Source organism: Siniperca chuatsi, linkage group LG5 (genome assembly GCF_020085105.1).
Source record: "Siniperca chuatsi isolate FFG_IHB_CAS linkage group LG5, ASM2008510v1, whole genome shotgun sequence".
NCBI classification, from domain to species: domain Eukaryota; kingdom Metazoa; phylum Chordata; class Actinopteri; order Centrarchiformes; family Sinipercidae; genus Siniperca; species Siniperca chuatsi.
Window position 1 is genome coordinate 19,218,080 of NC_058046.1, and position 19,864 is coordinate 19,237,943.

The 19,864-nt window shown below is 42.9% G+C and overlaps 1 protein-coding gene across 7 annotated transcripts in view; it reads right to left on the minus strand.

Annotated features, from left to right (window-relative positions):
• smtnb (smoothelin b) overlaps positions 1 to 19,864 on the minus strand; it is a 49,918-nt gene that overhangs the window by 19,139 nt on the left and 10,915 nt on the right. For 6 of the 7 annotated variants that reach the window (XR_006378123.1, XM_044197363.1, XM_044197361.1 and 3 more), the window contains exons 2-8: positions 14,706 to 14,863; positions 13,590 to 13,668; positions 13,420 to 13,498; positions 12,379 to 12,458; positions 6,506 to 6,608; positions 2,320 to 2,999; positions 443 to 494 (exon numbers count right to left, since the gene is read on the minus strand). Coding sequence is in view for 6 of the 7 variants with exons in the window: in XM_044197363.1 (XP_044053298.1) it covers positions 443 to 494; positions 2,320 to 2,999; positions 6,506 to 6,608; positions 12,379 to 12,458; positions 13,420 to 13,498; positions 13,590 to 13,668; positions 14,706 to 14,863 (1,231 nt within the window). In the remaining variant the exon portion in view is untranslated. Of the gene's footprint in view, positions 1 to 442; positions 495 to 2,319; positions 3,000 to 6,505; positions 6,609 to 10,024; positions 10,127 to 12,378; positions 12,459 to 13,419; positions 13,499 to 13,589; positions 13,669 to 14,705; positions 14,864 to 19,864 lie in introns of those variants that run through there. The other variant, XM_044197366.1, reaches the window with a different exon arrangement.

Sequence of the window (19,864 nt, forward strand, 5' to 3'; positions counted from 1 at the left end):
GGAGTCCTACAGGCAATGAACCATCTGGTGTGATATCACAAACTTCAAAGTTCCCCTGATGAAGACGACAAATTCAATGAGCAGTCCATAAACCAAATAAATCTGTGGATATAGGGTTTAGAGCTGCAACTTATTGGTATTTTCATTATCAATAAATCAGTTGATTATTTATTAGTATTATTAAAAAAGTGAAAAATGCCCATCACAATTTTACATAACCCAGAATATTAAAAATTTCATATTATATTAAATAATATTAAAAACAGTACTGAACCCAATGATTAACAATGATTTTTAAAAAGAGATGCAGCCACATTTGAGAGGCTGAAAATTATGAATCTTTGGAATTTTTCCTTGATGACTTAAAAGATTATCAAAATTGATGCTGATTGACTTTCTATTGATTAATCAGTTAGGACTAAGAGCTGGACTAGTTTCTTACCAGAATCCTTTGCTTTGCCATGAGTGAGGGGCAGATCGCTGTTAATTGTCATCTAAAAAGGGAAAAAACAAAGAAACACGACAGAACAATCAGTAAAGGAGGTAGAAGAGATTGAGGGTTAACCTACACTGTGCCTGGATTGACAACCACAGAGCTGCTATTCTGAACAGCTCTACGTTTAACAAGGCAGCATTCATGAGGGGCTAGTCTGCATGGATGGCTGTGGTGACAACTACACACACACACACACACACACACACACACAGACCTACACAATCCTAAATACAGAATCGACCGGTGGTGTTTTCATTATGTAACATTTGTGTTTGGAGTGAAGCAGTGGGCCTCTGTTCTTTTTTTGGCAGTGGGGCCATGACGGGCCCCAGAGTGTTTACATTACTCTCAGGAGACTGAGCATCAGTGTACAATGAAGGGAACAATAAAAGAAGTCCGGGGCCAGCCTTGGGTAAACACATTTATAGGAGCAACACAATGGCGTCCTGGTGACCTGAGCCCCCAAGATGGGAAATGTTGTTTAACAGTTGTCAGTGCAGAAGCAGCAGCTCTGTGTGTTTCTGTGATATGTGTACTGTGGGATGAAGAGAGACAGAACCTCTGGCGTGTAATACTGTCTATCCCTCTCTGATAGCAGGTGAGGACGCACAGCTGAGGTGAAGCAGAGACATCAGGTGCACAGTTTGTTTGTGTAGCCAAGTAACAAAAGTTAAACAGCACCTAACAGGAGCTCAGCATGGTGTGTTTATGGATGCCAATGTGACCTGGGTGTCACTGAAGAATGGAGTGTTGGGGTTTCTTGTCGTCAGGGATAATAATGAAATGGAAAGAAAGAAAGAAAGAAAGAAAGAAAGAAAGAAAGGGAGAGCTTGGACTGTTGGTGCATGTGACAGTGGCTATGTAGCTCAACACCCCACCCTAGTGGTGCAGTTATGATAAACACTGTGTGTCGTGGCTATTCAGCTGGCTCAAACTGTTCTGAGATACAGATGGGTGACAATGAAAAGAAAAGGCAACATGAAGTGTCTTAGTAAGCCTCCAGAACAGCTACAATGCCCCTTAGCATAGACTCTACAAGTCTCTGTAATTCTACTGGAGGGATGAACACTGTTCTTCCAAAAGATATTCCCTCATTTGGTGTTTTGATAATGGCAGTGGAAAGAGCTGTCTAACAGATGTGTCCAGGATCTCTTAAAGTCCAACTGAAGTCACATTTAGTCATCCATTTTTAGAGTCAAAAATAATGTCAGCATGTTTATAAATGTATTGTTAATAGTTTTTTATTATTAAAAAGGGAAGAAAAAAGGTATTTGAGGAAATATCAGAAATGCTCCATTTCCTTTCAGCGGGCTGGAGGGGCCTGTCGAAGTCTGTTTGATTGACAGCAGCTGGCAGGCTGCCAGACTGTCGGTGTTACACCGTAGAGAACGAGACACAAAGTAAACCAACTTGTGCTATATATGTCATTGGCAGACAGCGTGTTGTTAGTGGTGTTGAAAAGTACTGTAAGGACCACACCAGCATTTAACCGGAAGTGACATTTGCAGCTGTGTTTACACACAAGACCAGTGATTTACAGAGCAGATATGTATGCTGTAGCAGACAACAACAAAAAAAAACACAATTTTATTTCAGTTGGACTTTAAAGGTTTTTCGTTTGGTTCAGATATGGTGACTGTGAAGCCTTGATCATTTTCATACTCATCAAACCAGTCAGTAACCCCTCCTGCCCTGTATGGAAGCTGCATCTGTTATGTTTCTCCACTCTTTTATTCAGGTTTTCCTTTAATTTGTCACCTGTCTGTATATTCCAGACCCAAAGACAACAGGCATTCATTTTATACAAAGACTGTATACTCTACCTTTTGTTTCTGGAAGTCGATTTTTCCCTTGGCATTGCTGTTGAGCAGGCCATTTGCAGGATCTCTCTGAGATAATACAGCCCCATCAGGCTGCTCCTGGTCAGTGATGTCTGTCTGGAGGCTAACTGGATCTTGGCTTCGGCCCTCGGTCTCTGAATCTGTGCTGTAAGTTGAACCACTCGTGGCTACCTCCACCTCCTCCGCTGGACCCCTCTCCTCAGAGGACATACTCACACTCTGGTCAGATGTCCCTGAGTCAGTCCGTTTCCTTGACAACAGACCAATGCTGTCTGAAGCCCCAGAGCCAAATCGGGGTCTGACGCCAGAATCAGAGACATCTGAGCCCAGTCTCTGTCTGACAAATGACTGGGAGCTGATGCTTCGATCTGATGCCCCAGAGTCTAGCCGACCACGCTGGGAGGGACTCTGGCTCCTGTCTGAGGCTCCAGAGTCCAGCCGGGCTCTGTAGGCTGAGCCCAGACTCTTCTCTGAGGCAACAGAATCCAGATTGGACCTGGAACGCACCAAGGTCACACTGCGGTCTGAAGCTGCAGAGTCGGACCTTTGCCGATGAGACAGGACCAGGTCAGGCTCTGCGGTCACAGCTTCTCTCGGAGGCTGGATCAGCAGAGGTCCAGAGCCATCATCCTTCGCCAGATGATCCAGAATCAACACCATGCCTGAGTGAAACGAAAGATGAGCAATAAATGCCTTTCTGTACCTTGTGGCTTTTCTGATTTTGTAAAAACTGATTTCCGTGTTACTTCTATTCTTTCTCTCACATCAGTAGTAAGCTAAAGTGGGTGTGACTGTGTGTGAACAAAGTAAGCTGTAGGTGGTGAAGCTGGAGATTGAAATGATGGAAATGAAATAGTTCTGCAGCACCGGGGTCAGGCTAGAAAATATCACTCGGGATCACAGAGGAGGCACGTGGAGACATGAGGGGATATAGGCATTTCCTCCAGACTGGGATCAGTTCCTGAGCAAGATTTGTGAGATTGTGTCGGTGGATGTGCGTAAAAGAGAAGGAGTGGTCACAACTGAAGAGAGGGAGCATGTGGCACAACCATAGGTGGTAAGCAAGTACAAGGAGGAAGTGGGGGTGAAATAGAGACTAAGTACTTCCCCTCCCTCTGTCCAAGCTCCTTCACTGCTCCTATTCTCCTCAGGAAACCACACTCCAAATAACACGGTGGTGCCCACATCCTCCTCCTGTGATAGTCTCTAACACCCCATGGTGCTTCTAGTGATGGAATATTTGAGGTTGCGTACATACCGCAGATAAGGAAAACAGAGAAAACCAAGAGTTCAGATTCCCACATCCCATGTACACACCAAGGCATTAAAACACTTCTGTATGACCTGTGTTTGTACCAACTCTGCAACCAGATGGGGTTCACCAAGTATGTATGACTGTCATTTACAAACCAAATCAAAGAGGGAACTCCAGTCTGACCGGCAGCCGCAGCAATCTCTTTCAACTTTCGATAAGACAGGATCAAAGTGGACATTCACAGCAATTTAAAGCAGCTGATTTTTTTATTGTATAACACCTACCCTAAAAAGATGATAGCTAAATTGTGCACAATCATTTTATAAATGGCAGGAAGTTGTTGATTCAACAGACCAGATGATTATGTAATACGGTCTGACTAGAAAACGTGATTATGATACACAATTAGGACAATAAATGGCTGCCATTCTCACATGTGACACTATGAATGGTCCACTTGACAAGAGTGTCTATATCTAATGATGCACTCAACCCAAACTCAATTACTGCTCAACTGTAACTAAAGTGAGAGCCAAAACACACTGCTTCTTCTACGAACTCTCACGTTATTGTTCATGTTTTTGCCACTGAGAAGCTGTCATGTCCATTGTGTAGTGATTTCTGGGAAAATCCCCACTGCTGCTGGGTAATGAGAGGTTTGCTTTTTTTTTTTTTCACACTGAAGCAATGACCCGAGGAAAGCTCATGTTTGTCGTTGTTGTGAACGGGTCAACACAGCTTTTCGACTCTGACTCACCTGCTGATGACCTGGGTTTAACATGGGCGCATCACACCTCTGCTTTGGTGTAACAGGTAGAAGACAGGTTTCTATAGTAAATTTACTGTTACTGTGACTTGTAGCTCAAGATCATGCGTCTCATTCAAATTGTTGCATAATGCATAAAGAAAAAAGAAAAAAAAACATTGCAGCAAACATTTAATGACATCAACAAATGAGAGTCTGGTTAAGCAAATTATTTTTAGAATTACACTTATATGCCAGTGGTTCCCAACTTTTTTGGCTTGTGACTCTTTTTAGTGAAGCAATGGCTACTCTTGACCATTTATTACAAGTTGCATATGTCTCTGAGCTGTGAGTAGTTCAAGCAACAGTATGTTCCCTGATCAGATTGCTTCATTTTAATAGTTTGTAGAGTCTCAAAGGTGTAAAATTCTCCAGATTTTCAGATGAAGAAAAAATGTCAGAATACAATTTACATAATTTTGAGTGTTCTCTTTTTTTCCTATCCTGTTAAACCTCTCACAACCCCTCAGATTTATCGCATGACCGTTTTGGGGTCTATGATTTAGCAGTGACACTTGTATGGTGCTACAGTTGCAGACCAAGGTCTTGTGAGAATGACAATGACCTGATATATATGCATGACTAGTGGCAGTGGTAATAATGGTAATACACAAGATGCTCCTGGGCTCAGGCCTCCATGTCCTTCACAGGGTTTTTGTGTGAAATTGGCAGTAGTGTCAAACTTGCTTGAAATTTCTCTCTTTTGGGAACTTGAGGCACACATCACATTCCACTGAGAGTCTCTGGAAACATTTCATTTCCTAAATCACAGCCTTACCAGTTTGCACTAAAATGCAGTACAGCTGGACACATGGTCATTGAGGTAAAGCTTGTAAATATAAGCTTTTTTGTCTGAGAGGTAGAGGTATGTGTTTGTGCGGTGTTCAAAGACCAAAAAGAAGCAGCCACTGATTGTCCAAGTCAATCTCTTATTTTCTGCCACTTTCATTCTGCTGAAAAGACAACCACCCCTTCAAGAACCACCAGCCCACCCTGGCTACACTGTCCTTTCCCAACCACAAACTTCCGTGTATTTGTTGATTGGTGTCCACTTTAAAAGGAGTCTTCCTCCTTTGCTTTTCTATGGTGGTCTTTTTTTTGTTCACCCTAGCTTCACCCTGGTTTAAATTGTAAGGCAGGGATAAATCAGGAACAGTGGGGAGTTTCTCCGCCAAGTCAACTAGGCCTTAGTTCTGTTCTGGTATCAGCTTTATTTAGCAGAGGTGTGGCTGTTCCTCTTTTGCTTCCCATAATCCCACCACCAACCCCAGGGCCATGAGAAGGACACTGGGAGCCAAGTCCAGGGCAGACCAGGCCACACAGAATGACAGTATTATGGCCGTCAGCCTCAGACCAACTTCAGGTCAGCCAATAAAAGAAGAAAAACAGTTTCATCTTCAGCCAAGGAGGATCAAAGTTCAATTTGGTGTCCTATATGAAGGGTATTGTCCAATTAATAGTTTTTCCTGAGGTGTTTAAATTGGACAAGCTAGAGGTTGATTTGTAACAACATCTATGATTTGTCAACGATGCACTTTTGACGTTTTACAAGCTATTCATCGTCAGCTCTGTGCCTGCTAAGCTTCAAGGATTGAGGTGAACGAAGCACATTCATTCCCTCCTGAAGGCTTGCATTCATACCACTTTATTAATCGTTTGGCTAACAGAGAGGTTAATGAAATTACTTCACACTTAAGAAGCCAAAGTCATTAAGCCTATTGCTGTGAGTGACTCCAAACAGTTAATAAAGTTAGATGAAGGAGCTTAAAGAGCCTGAACTAATATGACCTCCTGACCGCCACCTCAGGAGAATGGCTCCTTCAGCTGACTATTTTAACAGGCAGTGAAGAGGAAATTGCATCAAGATGGATGTATGGAGTCACATGTACACGCAACAGAGGTGGTCAGTGTTGGCTTCCCAAACTTGACTTTTAGGTGAATGTTTACAGCATATAAAATATTTAGTGTTTCAACGATTCCAGAAGTGTGGCATGGCTACACATGATGTAAGTGTGTATAGCGTGCAGACAATATGTGTTAGGCAGTCGGTCTAAAGAACAAGAACAAACAGGTCACAAGCAGTGTGGTACTGAACGAGTGTTTCTCACCTATTCTCTGCAGCTCTCTGCTTTGTTGTGTCTGCTGGTCGCGTAACTCCCGGATCTGAGATCTGATACGTTCTCGCTCACTGTGAGTCTCCCGCTCTGTCTCCTGTACAAAAAGAAATGTGAAAGAAAAGAATCACACGTGCTCAGTGCATTTCAATAAAGCTCCAAAAATATCATGCTCTTTCATTTCTCAGGTCACAACATCTTCAGGTTTTTCTAAGGGACAAACTGCCAACCAATTCATCCGACAATCATTTGTTTGAGGTCAGCTGGTGATCACAACAGTCTTTTGTTGGAGGTTGAGGTCAAATGCTCAAGCCATGTTGAGCAACATGCTTGGCCGGCTGGAGAAGTAAAGATCTGTTTTATTTTCAATTGTATATGCCTGAGATAGAGAGAGAGAGCAAGAGAGAGCGAGAGAGAGAGAGAGAGAGAGAGAGAGAGAGAGAGAGAGAGAGAGAGAGAGAGAGAGAGAGAGAGAGAGAGAGAGAGAGAGAGAGAGAGAGAGAGAGGTAGCGGTAGCAGTAGGGAGATCTCAGAGGAGAGGCAGCAGTATTTTAGCATATGGAGAGGAAACAGGAGAGGTGTGGAGGGGAGGAAGTAGGGGGAAGGATGAAGATGCCAGCACTACTGTTAGGCCTCTGGTGCCTGACCTTGAGCTACTCCACAGGAGAATCAGCTGCACAAATAAGGCTCCTTTGAGCACATGTGCACAGTCACACACACTCTTTAAATCACTCCCACACATATCCCAAATCCACAGCACTCCAAGTATTTGCAAGTTTTTCTATTACAGGGCATAAAGCTCTTGTGTGTGGAGCTTCAGGTAGTATGCATCATTCTGTAGCACATATGAAATGATGAACTATGTCACAACACATCATCTCCTTAAAGGTGTTTTACGAGAGGCATCTGGGTTAAGAATAGTCCAACAAAAGTTTGGGTGGATCCTGAAAAAAATACACAGGACATGACCTTACATACTGAAAATATAATACTTACAGATTTACAGCCTACAATTACTTCAATACGCTTCTGAAAACACATTCACAAGCTTTCAAGCAAGAAAAGAAAGCACACACACCCAACCACAAAATCACACGCCACAATCAGTTTTCCATGTGTAAACAATGTTATCCTACGCAAGAGAGACCGTGAGAATCTTATAAATAAATGTGTTTTAAAAGGCTTTTAATCAATGCAGTGTGTGATCAGAGAAAGGCTATGAGTTAACGTGGTGACCGAACACAAAGCCCGCTCAAATCTAAACACAAGTGAGAGGCAGAGGTGAGAAAGGACTGGAGGCTTTCTGCTCTGTTGACTGTGACCTTCTCCACCTTAAGCAGATTACAGGGCAGAGCGGCTCAATCACTGAGGAGAAAATGTAATCAGACACTGTTGCAGGCAGCACAAACAGGAAAGGTTAATCTGGAATGGCACTGTTCAGGTTATATTAATTGTGTTATAAACTTTGTTTATAACACAATTAAATGTATCAAATAATATAATATAGTCTGAAAAGATTAAAAAAAAAATAAAAAAATAGGTCAAAGTTCAGTTTTGTTGCTAAAATCATACAGGAGGAAAAACGTTCTTCAAAAGAAGCTAGAAAATTGAAATACTACATGTGACATCATAGCAATGTAAATCTACATAGAAGGTGCTCCAATGTCACTTTTTCCATGCCTTCCAGTTTTTTTCCATATGGAGTAAAAAACCTAAGTAGAAGCACAGATTTTGGGGCATAAAAAAGTATTCTCAGCTTTTCAAGACAACGGTAAATGTTGCTCATGCAGACTGGGATGCTGCAATTTAGTGGAATGCTCATTTAATGAGTCATTACAGTGTCTGATGAGTTTGGAGGACGCAAACCCTCTTCTGCAACAAACACAACAGACGGAAGGCACTACAGTGTAATAACGCGAGAGGTCACACACAAAGGGCACTCTCCCTCTGAGTGGAGTCATTCAATCAATGAGTCACTGGGGGAGATAATTGCGTTTGAGCCATAAACACGATTAGAGAGGACAAGTCTCTCCTCACCCGCCCCTCCTCTCCCTCTCCTGCTTCTACCAGGAGTCAGACAGACAGCCATCATTTCACAGCTCCCACTAAACCACAGGGAACATATTTCTCACAGACAGTGAGGCAGAAGGGAAAAAAGGGAAGATAAAGTGGAACTGGAGACGCAGACCAGAACTCGGGACCTGCTGCCAGCCACTGTGCTGTCATTAGCGGCTTCACTCTGGCCCCAATACTCAAGACCTGACAGAGTGGAATCAACACTGACACTGGCCCACTCATCCCATCTGGCCTCAGGAGCCTGTTTGTGTTGGACTATAATGCTCAAACCGGTAAACACAAAAACAACTGTCCTCTCTTGTGACCACAACAAGGCGTGGGCCATCTGGATTCCTGTGAACCCTCAACTCCACAAAAAATAACAACAACATTGAGGCTGAGGCTGAGGCACACACCTCCTTCTCCAACAGACAGCTGAGATTAACTACAGATTAACACACTGGCTTTCAATGCTCCAGTTTTCCACAAAAGTTAAATCTATTACTACACTGGTAAGGTCAGACCATCTGAGGGTCTTCCATGCCTCCATGTGGAAGAGAGAAGAAACCTGGCAGCTCATTTTCCATTACTGCAGCCTGAGGAACCACACACTCGGCTCACCTCCAATAACTGAAATACAGTAGCTGGAATGAAGTAGCAATCATCTCAATATCACACACACTCAGTCTGGAGTGAGGCAACCCACAAAAAACTCAGCCCTGAGCCTCATTCCCATTTTTACTTACTGCACATCATCACATGCCAATCTAAGCTTACTTTCTGGTCTTCTTTCAAAGTTATCCACTGTGCTTTTTTTCCTCCATCTCATGTCCAAAGACCGCTAAACCCTCTCTATCGCAAATGCTGGGCCCTGCTTAAGACAGTCAAGCTACTCTTTCTTCAGGTCTCTTCTTGCAACATGTTTATGTTGAGATCAGAGAGCAAACAAAACTCTGTCTGGAGCTGTAACACCCGCCTACCCAACAGTCTACCTGAGCTCTCCCAACACACCTAGACAGCATGCAAGCCTGTAGACAACTTACAGGGTTAAATTACTAAATACCTTTAAAGTACAAGTATTAAATATTCGAGATTTGTCTTTAATTTGTTGTAGAATCCTTATCAAGTTATTTTGTTGCATTAATTTCACAATTCTGCATGTGTCAATGACCCAGTTTCATCTGACGCATCATTAAGGTGTCATCTACATCCTCATACAGTTAAACTGTCAACTTAAGTGAAGAAAAATGATCTAAGCAATAAACCATTAGGTACACAAACCTGAAAGGTAAACAGAGAGGCAGATACGTCCCATACTTCAGTCAGACAGAAACAAGTGCTGATCAATGAGGAAAGATGTTTAGCCTTTTAGTACAAAAAAAAAGATAAAGAAAGAAAGTCAGAGAGGAGCGTTTGGTCTGTGACACACAACAGCAGAAAAATCAGAATGACATTTACCTTCTCCTCACTGAACCGACTGCCTCTCTCTCAGCAGTAACCCTCTTGGAGTCAAGACGCCCGCTATTCTGCCGCTCTACTCCCTCAGCCACATCACACACACACACTCACACAAACATGCACACCACCACCACCACACACACACACACACACACACACACACACACACATACCAACAAGCCACTCCCTTGACTTCCCCTCCCTCCCTTTCTGTCTCTACAGGGATCTGACCCCCACCACACACACACACACTTTTCTTACAGGTTAAAGGATTGCCTGGTTGACACATTAACTTAACACACAACGCCTTTGTTTTGACCTCTTTTTTAAATTTCTCTAACGGCTGTATTAGTTGAGATATGTTAGTGTAACAAAACCTCCTTTAAATTATTGCATATTTGGCACTTTCTTTATGTTACAATAATTAATAAAAATCCTTTTTCCTACTGGCATTTTCTTTTTTGCTACATACATATAATTAAAGTTTTTTATAAGCTGTTACAGTATGGTTTCTCCCAAATGAGCAAAAGGAAACTTTTACTGTACGTCAGCTATCCCTGCATGTCAACCATGCACATTAAAAACAGTGATTAACTTCTAATGGGTGTTGGATTCTGGTAAAATTAACAACTACATTAATCCACTGATTAAACACGCATATACTGCATATATTTTCCATCTTAAGCTTTTATTACTTGAGTTCTTGAGCTGGTGTTTGTTTCAAGCTGCTGGCAGTGTACACATATTGCGTGTGTGTTTATGTGTGTGTTTGGCTGCTGTGGAGGCCTATCTAAGACCTCCATCTGCCATGGGACAATTGCACGCAGCTCAAAGAGATCCGCTGCTGTGATGTGAGTGGAAGGAGCCCTGCTGCTGCTGGTTAATGTTGTTTTTGGCCATGTCCCCATTCCAGCGCAGACTACACTACTGAGGCACAGCTGGTGGGCTGCCTGTCTGTCTGTCCAAACCCCCATCCAGACCTCCAACCCCCCTCCCCCCTCATCAATCACACCACCTGTAGCTCACAACCCCACCGTCGTACCTCTGTCTCACAGGAAGTGACGTAAAAAGGCTTGAATGTTAGTGCATCCTGTGACGCCAACATTCTATCATCACTTCCTATCTGAGGACAATACACACACACACACACACACACACACACACACATACACACACAGGAATGCATACAAGCAAAGCACAGGCTGTAACAGACAATGGGACTGATGCTAACAGCCTTTAATTTCTCCCCCTTATATCACTGTGGCGGGAAAAATGGTTGCTTTCACATGAACCACCAGAACTCTGATAATGATAACGACTGATTGTACTTTCCTTTTAAGCGTAGATACTTTAGTTGTTCCTCCACTTCCATCACTCAAAAGGCTCGAGTTGAACAACAGTGAACGCATACAGTAAGAATTAACTTGGTTTTCCTCCACAGAAATCTCATCCAGTATTCATCAAGAAACTGTGATCAAACACTGCAGATAAGATAACATCTGGCTCCTGGCAGACTCTCCCAAACAGTTAAAGCCTCATGTCTTCACATCATGTTCGTTGCAACAACCACATAATTCAATCTGTTACACTGAAAAAGTTTAGTTCAACTCTGAAAACACAGTCCATTACCTTCCACTAGAGGGCCAGTCAGCTGAGAGAGACGTCTAAGAGGAAACTGGAGTTTTACTGACTGAAGAGGGATTCAGAAACGTGATGGAGTTAAAGGCCATTAAAATGCAATAACGCCATTTAATCAAATCAGATAAAATTGAATTAAACGTTTTTAAATTCTTTGAACTTGTCTCTCTCACACGCCCTCACTCCAAACTTTTAATTTCAGTGTGCAACTGTCTCAAAGTGTGAAAAGCTGCACAGACAGATGAGTGCAAAATGACGGTGGCTGTCAAAAAGAATTTACTGCCTTCACTAAACACCAGGCTCAAAGGAAATTTTATCTTTCTCCTCATACTTGGCCAAACCTGAAGGAGGACATAAAAAACAAAAAACACATTCCTTACTCCGTGGCAGCCAAAGCATGTGTTTTGTGTGTGTGCGTGTGGTGTAGCCACATTCATGACATAGTGTGTGACTCGAGTCACAATGCCTGTTGTTGTTTGCTCAGAGAATCCTCAGTGGTCACTGTTGCCAAGCAAACAAACTCAGCACCCGCAAATTGGTCTGTGCTCGGTCCATTTTTGCAAATGGAAGCTGACATGAGTGAGTATTAGACTTGAGACCGTTCACTCATTAGTTGTAATCGGACGTTCAGACTATATCAGGGTAAAAATGTGACATTTAATCGTTTCTCCTCCCATAAATGACACTGTTCCCTCTATTAACGCTGCTGTACTCACCCCAGTTCCCATGCTGCTCTGGGGCTCCACCCTCTCAGGCTCTAGGCAGTGACCAGGAGCTTTACCCCGCTCCACAGTCCCTAAAAAAGACACACACACAGCAGTAGCACAATAATTAGAACAAAGTAGATGAGTAGATTAGCCCATATGATGTCAAACTTCTAGTCCTTTGTGAAATTAGGAGAAGAGCAAAACACAGATGGGATACAAGCTGAGATGGCAGAGGACAAGATTATCTGAGGTGTCCTGACGTGGCCACATAGGATGAGGCTGGGCGGTCTGTATGCATCACAGTGTTTCAGAGTGACAGGGGCCTCACACAGGCCAGACAGCGCTAAGGAATGACAGGAATCCACTATTTGATCCAGCATCATAGGTAGATCTGCCACGTAACTATGGCGACCACAGACAGCCCGCTATCTCTCCCAGATGAATTATGCATACAAACTCATTAACAATATGTATTTACCCCCCAGGTTTCTTAAAAAATTATTAAAATTTACTAAATTTAAATTAAACTGGCAGCTAAGGAGTTTTACCTGTAATTTCAGCACCCTCATCAGTGCCTTCCTTTTTTAACTGCCAGAATTTGGCGCCAAAACACATAAGTTTCATCAATATTGGAGCAGTGGTGTCTAGAATATGATATCATATTTAGAATATTGAGTTAAAAGTTTTGTAAAATTTGTAATAAGTGTCCTAATTAAACAAATGAATGCCCTTTGCAAGGTGTGATAGATGTGTATCACAAGTTTTTTGTCAACCAGAACATAATTATGGCCTTTCAAAAATTCATTCAGACTAATCAGTTCAAGTGTTTAAGCTACCAGAACACAGTGACAAAATGCGTCATCTGCTTAAATGTTTTGTTACAATCACACAACACAAGGTGTCACCTTTGAGTTTATACATTTTCCTCTAATCAGTGAAAAGATGCATCTTTCTAAGTTTCATTTTAACCATACGAGTGGTATCATATTTAACAGACACAGCTTGACTTGACTTTTTTTTTTTTTTTTTAAATCAAACAGCTGGACTCACCTTGCTGCTGTTCATCTCGGATTTGTCGGATGGCTGCTCTGATCATCTTCCTCTCCTCATACTCGCTGGTGGCACGGAGCTTCACGCAAACACACACACAAAATCTCAGTGCACGCAGGACAAGCATGCAGTGTCACGATATTTCCTGAGTTTTGTCTGGTAATACTCACCATTTTCGTGAGCTCATCGATGTCCTGGATTGTTTGCAGTTTTCGTGACAGGACATCCAAGTTGTCACTGGATTCTGACCTGAGAGAGAGAGAGCGAGAGAGCAAGAGAGCGAGAGAGCGAGAGAGAGAGAGAGAGAGAGAGACAGTGAAGTGGTTATAATGGATGTCATTATGACTGACTTGCAGCAAGTGACAAACTGGAAATCATAGTATCTTAAAACAACAAAATACAAAGTCTGGGCTTCACTGACTCTATCCTGAGGCCGCTCTGTGCATGTGAAAGGCAGCAGAAGACAATTCCAAGATAACACACACTTTTCCCAATAGAGGAAACACTCCCAAATCAAGCATGGAAAAAGTGATACTCTGGCATAACAGACAGCAATGACACAAAAAAGGCTGCTCTCATCCTCCCTCTTTTCAGCCTCACATTTCTCCATTTCACTGTTCGCTTTTATGTCAGTTTCTATTACTCATACGCTCCTCCAGTTCTCTCATTATCTTCGCTTTCCTCCAGTCGTTGGTATTAAAAGATGTGTGGCACATTGAAGTGGAATATTTCACATTCCACCAGTGAGAGGCACTGGATAATGCAACTTTCAGACGAGTTTTGTGTGTGTGTGTGTGTGTGTGTGTGTGTGTGTGTGTGTAGGTGTGTATATGTCTGACTTAGCACGTGTGTGCATTTGCTACAGTAGGTATGCTTCCTCTAGTAGCTTCAGTGAGGCACCTCCTTCTTTATTGTAACCAAGTCTTCTGAGAGCAGCAGTGAATGGAAGTGATTAAATACGGCCACTGGTCTTAATAGTGACAGAGAAAGAGAACGACAGCAGAAGGTTGTGTATCCTCTTTGCTGTGCTTCAGACCAGACATTACCATTAATTAACACCTATAACAAGATTTAGTCCAACCTGGTCTGCAGAGCTCAGGATTTCATCCACACAGAGAAAAAAAACTTCAGACCGTTAAAGTTTTAAGTTCCCATAATATTAGTTTTTTGTGATTTTGTGGTCAGATATACAATGGCTAAGGAGAGCAATAGGTGCTTCATGATGTTTTGGTATGATGCTGATTGGCTAACAGCACGTGTGTGTGCATGTGTGTGTGTGGTCTTACCTGTGCTGGTTCTCCTTGTCCTCCTGCTGTTTGAGGCGTGTGGGACGAAATCTCTTGCTGGCCAGAGCGGCCTCCATGTCCTCTATCTCCCTCCTCCTCAACTCCCGGATGGCTGAACGGATGAGGCGCCTCTCGTCCAGATCTACGGTTCCATCCAGCTGCACGTACAACACAAAAAGAGGCCATGAAGACGAATGCAAGTGTTAAAAGTGTGCACAACACAGCAGGACATTTGGCTTGCAAAATTAGCCTCTTGTCACGGTTATATTTGCATCTGTGAGTGAGTACGCCACAGAAACGTGGTGAGGAAATGGCCACACAGTTATGTAAGAATCCACTGCGACAGTAAAGGGTCACAGGCTTGTTCTCAGTCTAAGTACAGGGCACATAGCATAGAGTCGTAGCTCTAACTTCTTTCAGTTGCCGTCTCTTGCCCTCTGTAATTAACCCTGCCAAATAAGGACAATAATGCACTTGTTTACAAGATGGGGCAGACTTTGAGCCAATCTGCCATAACACAAAGCTGTGCAGCCAGAGAGACAGAGTTTCCTAAAAAGTTTAGGAATCCACCTTCAAGGGAATTTGTGATTTTTAGCCATGCTAGTGGCTAGCAATGTTGGTCGGTCGATTGGTCAGTCCACCACTTTGGTCCAGACTGAAATATCTAACAACTGTTGGATGGATAGCCATGAAATTTTGCACAGACATTCGTGGTCCCCAGAGGATTATTCCTACTGACTTTGGTGATCCCCTGACTGATCCCCTTTGAGCATTTAGCTCAAAGTAATGCTGTGCTGAAGTTCAGCCTCATAGAGCTGCTAGCATGGCTGTAGACTGTTAGTCTTGTTAACAACAGCACCCTAATCAATGACTCATAGCTGACAGATAATAAATATAAGTATCATTAAGATGTTAAGTGACTTCTAGACAGTATTAGACTAAACATTACTGGCACTGTTCACGGGAGTTACGGGGTCAGCAGGGCCGATGAACGGCTTATAGATTGGTTATGACAAGTGATCTGACTTCACTAATGTGAAAAGACAGGACCACCTGAGCAAGGAGCAGAGGGTGGGAAACAGGCACGCCAACAGCTGGTGCTCGGCTATAAGAAAGAAGTGCGATCAACTTTCCGGATCGACCCATCACCCAGGTATCTTCTTCTCTAGCTTTAATTCATCTTGGTTGAACAGTAGCCAGGTTGCATGGGGCCCCAGAGACTCAGATGTTGAAGAGGCTCACTCAAAACACTCACTGAGCCATTTCATCATCAGAGTTACTATTAGCTAAAGAGTTTATTTTTCAAGCAAAAGAGGAGTAATTAAGGTGTGCAAGTGTGCGTATAAAAGCACGCCTGCAGTCAGTGAGCTGGATGCTTTCATGTTAGCGACAGCCGTGAGCATGGGAGGGTAGAGGGAGCCCTCTCCTGTCATATGAGAGACAGATCTCTCTTATGGTGGGCAGTGGGAACCTGTCAACACATGCAGAGATGAGCAGCTCCTGATTTCTGACACACTTCACGTACAAACACACACTTTAAGGTTTCCTGCTGCACCAGTTAAAACCTGCAGAGTTGAGACACAAACTGTTGCATGCCAACTGGTTTCTACTAGAGGGAGCTGGATGTGGTTGTTAAGCTAAGCCTTACACCCTGATGGGTTGAAAAGGGGGTTGATGTGCCCCCCCCGCTGGGCCCGGAGGAGGACGGAAGAGGGGGGGAAGCTCACAAGAGATGAAGAGGGCCAGTGGTTTTGAGGTCTCGCTGTGGTTTGACAAAGTATGCAGCCCGAGCTGCACTAGCTCAGAGGGGCTCTCCTATATACTGTAATTTGCGGAAATTTAAAGTGCTGAGCTGACTGAAAATAATGGGTAAGAGGAGAAAGTGCTCAGAAAAGAGGAAAGGACATGAGAAAAGAGGAGAAGGATAAGAGGGGAAGTAAAGCGGTTAACAGGGAGAAAGCATGACAAAGTGAAAAAGAGAAAAATGAAAGAGTAGCTGGATTTGGGTATGCCTAAAAATGGGCAGATAAGGCTGGGTGGGAAAGGGCCAGGCTTCGTACAGGTCATTCCTCACATTCCTGCTGACTCACAAGGAAAGAGATGGTAGTGAAATCTGTCGATCAGGAACTTTTGATTGTGAAGCAAATAAATCACAAGAGGAGAGAGGAAATGAAAACACTTGCTCATTTCTGTCATTGTCCAGTGTCTCTCTCCCATGCCTACACACACACACACACACACACACACACACACACACACACACACACACACACACTAACCAAACACTCGAGGGAGCTGTCTGTTACCACACTGTCGAGCTTACTGCTGAATAAATGTCATGATGTGATTATACAGCCAGTACGCTGCCAAGTTTTAGGACTGAGTGATTTATTTATTCATTATTGAGATATAATAGAACAGCCTCAAGCCTGGGCCTCTACTCAAAAACAGTAACTTCTGCTTGGCATTTCAAAACAGGCTGAATTTTTGGCCTATATGCTGTGCATATCACTTTAAACATAAAGCAAAATCATGTAAGAAAATGTTCAACAAACATAAAAAAGGCCAAGGACGACCCCCAAACTCAGAGCATGTGTTAGACTACAGACCTGTCCAAATCAGTTACAGTAATCTTTCTAAATACAAACACAGCAAGGGGAATTAAAGTCATGTTGATAAGAGAAGAAAAAAATCCCTACATGCGCACATCAGCACTTTGACCTGCTTTAACATAAGAAGTTTTAAATGGACCAATCAGTGCACAGATGGATGTATGTTGAGTCAGTTTGGATTGGTTGCAACATGTATTCACTAAATTCAACTGGCCACTCCAGCTGGCACAAGGCCAGCGGGTGTAACTGACTTTTCCTTTGCGTATTAGAAAAGAGGAAAATAAAAGAAGTCGACCAATAAATTCCCTGCACAGGAAGGTAATGAGTGGGCATAACCCAAGCAAATAAAAACACCTTATACTTGGGTGCCTGCCAAAGAAAACAGAATAGCCGTTAAAGTACCAGAGACGGAAACACGCACACGTGTAGAAAGTGAGTCCATATGACAAAACCTCCACATGACACTGGTCTTTACAGAGAGTGATCTGTGTAGTGGGAGGGGAGCTGGGGGGGGGGGGAAATCTATCCAGTTACACAGTGACAGGCAGCACGTTACACCATTGACCATCCACAAAGGCATTTTTCAAACCAAGCCACAGACCTCTGGGTAACCAACTGTCACTGTGGCTCAAAACAACAACAACACTGTGGCCCAAAGAGCAGCCGTTATACCCAGACAGAAAGCTTTTCACGCTTTTCACTGCTAACGTACGTATGAGTCAGAAATAACACATAACAAATAGGTCATACACAAATATGTTTTAATGAAAATAATGCAGTCATCAAGATGTCACTGAGCTGTTAGCACCTTTAATGACGGGGTGGTGGGGGTGGGGGTGGGGGTTAGTCATGTTACAGTCTGCTGTACTTACTGAAGACTTCTTAACGGCTCTCAGGAAACTGCTGTCACACGTGTTGGCCTCGCGCCTGACTCAGCCGGTTAGATACAATGTTAGGAACAGGATGGAGGAGGTGTTTATGACTGATGGTGTGACGAGAGAAAAGACTATCCTGTAGAAACTGGGACAACTGCTCCAAGGCAATGCTATTCCCAAGTCCTTTTGTTCAAATGCACTTACTCACTGATATAAACCAGAAAATGATTACCTTATTTGGCAGGAATCATACTGTGGTGAGGAACAAGATACAAAAAATAAAAAGTTTTAATGTTTTACAAGCAGGCCTGCTAAGGCTTGTACTGTAGGTCGCTTTGAGTCACTTCCTGCCGAGCAGCAGCTTTCTATGGAGTCAAAACCTCAAACCTATTCAAAGATATCCGACTGAAGCAGCTCAATCAATCACGACCAATTAGAAAGCGTTCATGGTTTAGCCGTAATCCCAACCAGCTGGTGACACACTCCTGAGGACAGAAACACCCTCTGAACTCATCTGCTACACATGAGGGAAACCAATTTAAATATGATTTTTAAGTTTGTGAGGTTGGTTTAATTTATTGCGCCACACTCAGAAGTGGTCAAATATGGGAAGAACTCAAGGTTCTGCAGGTAGTTAAAATATACTGAGCTACTATTTAGTGGGTCTGCTGTCCAGAGCTGAGCTAAACACATACACGCTAACAACTACCTGTGGGCGCAGCACTGAAACAGGATTAAGTTAAACCTGTATGAATGAAAAGAGTCAGACCACTCAGCTAAATTACTGTGCAAGTAGAAGGCAAATATTGCACAAGTTCAGATTTGTCTTAATTACACCACTCTATTCTTCTTCATTAGAATATTTAGTCATAGCAACTGAAACATGGATTAATGTTCATCAACCACTTATGACATCTAAGCTAAGATACAGATGAGTGACAAATTAAAGGAAAAACCAACATGAAGTGTCTTAGTATGGAGTCAGGCCACCAGGAGCCTCCAGAACAGAAACTGGGTTGCGATCTGGTATTTATAAAGGCCGTAGCATTTTATTCACATCATTTTCATACTCACCAAACCATTCAGTGAGCCCTGGTGCACAGAAGCATCTACATTTGAGGTTTCTACACTCTTTTATTCAGGTTTTTTCTTTAATTTGTCCCCATCTCTTTGTGTCTCTGTACACTGGGCTGAAGGTTAGTTTACATACTTTTAGGGCTGGGTATATTATAATACATACTTTTCTGGTAGCAATGAAAATGTGTCTGCAGCACCGAGTATCAAACCTGAAAGTATAGAAAGTTGGCATTGAAAGCCTGGTCAGATTTGCAGTTTACAGATATTTTTGGATTTAAATAATCATTTTTCCTGTATTGCCATATTTCTGTTTCTTCTACAGCTGCGTGTATTTAGACAGATTTTTGTAGAAAATCTGGGGGAAAAAAAGTGAATGTTCCTCAAAGAAAGGTACAGAAAAGAGTCTCATTTTGGTATAGATACTAAAACTACTACTACCATATATGTGTGTCTCTCTAGTTGTGTTGTGTGCTGTGGTTTACAAAGGTCAGGTCAAACATCACAGCCCGGTGTGTGGACGACATCTATCTTCACATTCCCACACACACACACCCACCCAGCCCTGTCTGGGAGCACAACGACCCCTCAAACCATG